A 1818-nucleotide genomic window follows, 5' to 3' on the forward strand; every position below is an offset into this window, starting at 1 on the left:
CAAAGTGTTTTAATGAAGAGGTCTCCGTGCTCTAATAATGAAGTCAGTAAAGAAACAATGAAATATATACGTAGATTAACATGTATATATAATAAGCATTTAAAGGACCAGCAAAATAATGAAGATTTTGGCCATTTACCACAGTTGAATATACCCCTATTATCCTCGAATGTAGGCGCTGCAGAAACTGTATCCAAGGATACATGTCACCAAGTGTTCGGTTTTCCTTGTAGTTTTGTCAGGTGTAAAATGTATTATAATTAAGATCCATTAAGTCCGGGTGGTGTTTAGAATCTAAGGGGAGGGTTGTGCAGAAGATGATTAATTAGCGTCAATATCAAAGGAGTTTGTGAGGTTCTGAAAGGAGTTTGTGAGGTTTCAGTGTTGTAGCAGGTACTTGTGGACTCGATGTTTTGAGTGTGAGGTAATTTTTTTTTTCAGTTTGTGTGAATAATTGTTGAGTAAATTTCTGTTTTTGTAAGATATTATGGGGTAACGTGTGCTCATAGCTAGCAGCCAGGAATTTGTGGTAGACGTTTTGGTTCCCGAAGTTTATTCAGCTGAATATCTGCTTTCCTTTTACCATGTCTATGTACAAGACAATAATCTGCCATACTGCAACAGAAGGTAAGCCTCTTACTATATTTGTGCACTAGGATTTTTAATAAGTTTGCGATATTATAGTGTAGTTTCACGTTTATTATCATTGTTGTATAATTCATAGTCATTTCATGTTGATCTCACAAACCATGCAGTGGACCATACGCATAACCTCTGTGCTTTTCCATGAAAGCGTCACTGTGAATCAGAGAGCATCGACGCCTTTTCGACTCGAGCGGCCCTTCAGTAGAGCCGGAGTTCGTCGTCGGCGTCGAGGCCCCACATGAGGTGGACGAGCTTCTCTGCCACCTCGCCCTCGCCCTCGCCCTCCTTCTGGATGCCAGACACGTCGAACTTGTCCAGGTGCTTCATGAAGTCGTGCTTCATGCACACGCCCAGTCGGGTTTTCCTTTCACACTTCAGGAAGGCAAGCATCTTCTGCAGCTTCTTGGGCATCGGGGACTTGTCAAGGGGAAGGTATTGCTACGGGGTAAAAGGGTATAGCGTTTAGGCTGAGGGTGTGACGAGTAATTTCTCTTCTCTGTTTTGTGCTCTCTTCCTCACTCTCATTCCTTCATTCCTCTATTCTTTCCCTGTTCCACTTACCGTAAATTCCTCGCAGTAATCGAGCGCCGCGATGAGATCCGCCTTCACGCCGCCGTCCAGAGCTTCGAACAAGACGGACGTTCGCAGTTCCTCCCTCAAGAAGTCGTAGTTCACGTCAAAGTCCTCTTCCAGCTGATCGACAGATGCAGGAGTAGTTTGACAAGTAAAAAAGCATCCGAGGACTAGTGTCATGCAAGATTTAGTCAACAAACTGAGCATTTGGAAGTTCTGTTTCCTTTACTTACATAGTTCAGTTTCTTCAAAACGCAAGTGATGTTGCCGATCTTTGCCTTCACCTTCGCCACCATCTTCTCCACAACAGGCGCGTCGTACACGACTTCACGCTTCTGCACAGACAAATATAGAACCAGTTACAGCTTCCAGAGGGAACATGTCATTCCACCAAGAAAACAACCTTCTTTAAAGCATAAGGAGAATCTCGAACGCACCTGTCGCTGCAGGAAAGGGAAATTGAAGCCCTGAGGCCGCTCCTGAGGGCTGAGGAAAACGAGGACTGGCTGGTTGACGTATTCACCTCTCTTCTGAAGAAGAATGAGTCGACAATAGAGGTCGCGATAAAGCGATGAATTGTGTTTACTCAATTTATGTCTC

At 44.0% G+C, this 1818-nt stretch overlaps 1 protein-coding gene across 2 annotated transcripts in view; it reads right to left on the reverse strand.

Annotated features, from left to right (window-relative positions):
• Positions 1–678: 678 nt before the first annotated feature.
• LOC119582180 overlaps positions 679–1818 on the reverse strand; it is a 1804-nt gene continuing 664 nt past the window's right edge. Inside the window, exons 4-7 of one of the 2 annotated variants that reach the window (XM_037930417.1) lie at positions 1656–1745; positions 1452–1553; positions 1207–1338; positions 679–1083 (exon numbers count right to left, since the gene is read on the reverse strand). In XM_037930417.1, the coding sequence (XP_037786345.1) occupies positions 844–1083; positions 1207–1338; positions 1452–1553; positions 1656–1745 (564 nt within the window). In that variant the 3' untranslated portion in view covers positions 679–843. Of the gene's footprint in view, positions 1084–1206; positions 1339–1451; positions 1554–1655; positions 1749–1818 lie in introns of both variants that reach the window. The other variant, XM_037930416.1, reaches the window with a different exon arrangement.

Source organism: Penaeus monodon, chromosome 15 (genome assembly GCF_015228065.2).
Source record: "Penaeus monodon isolate SGIC_2016 chromosome 15, NSTDA_Pmon_1, whole genome shotgun sequence".
In the NCBI taxonomy this organism is placed as follows: Eukaryota; Metazoa; Arthropoda; class Malacostraca; order Decapoda; family Penaeidae; genus Penaeus; species Penaeus monodon.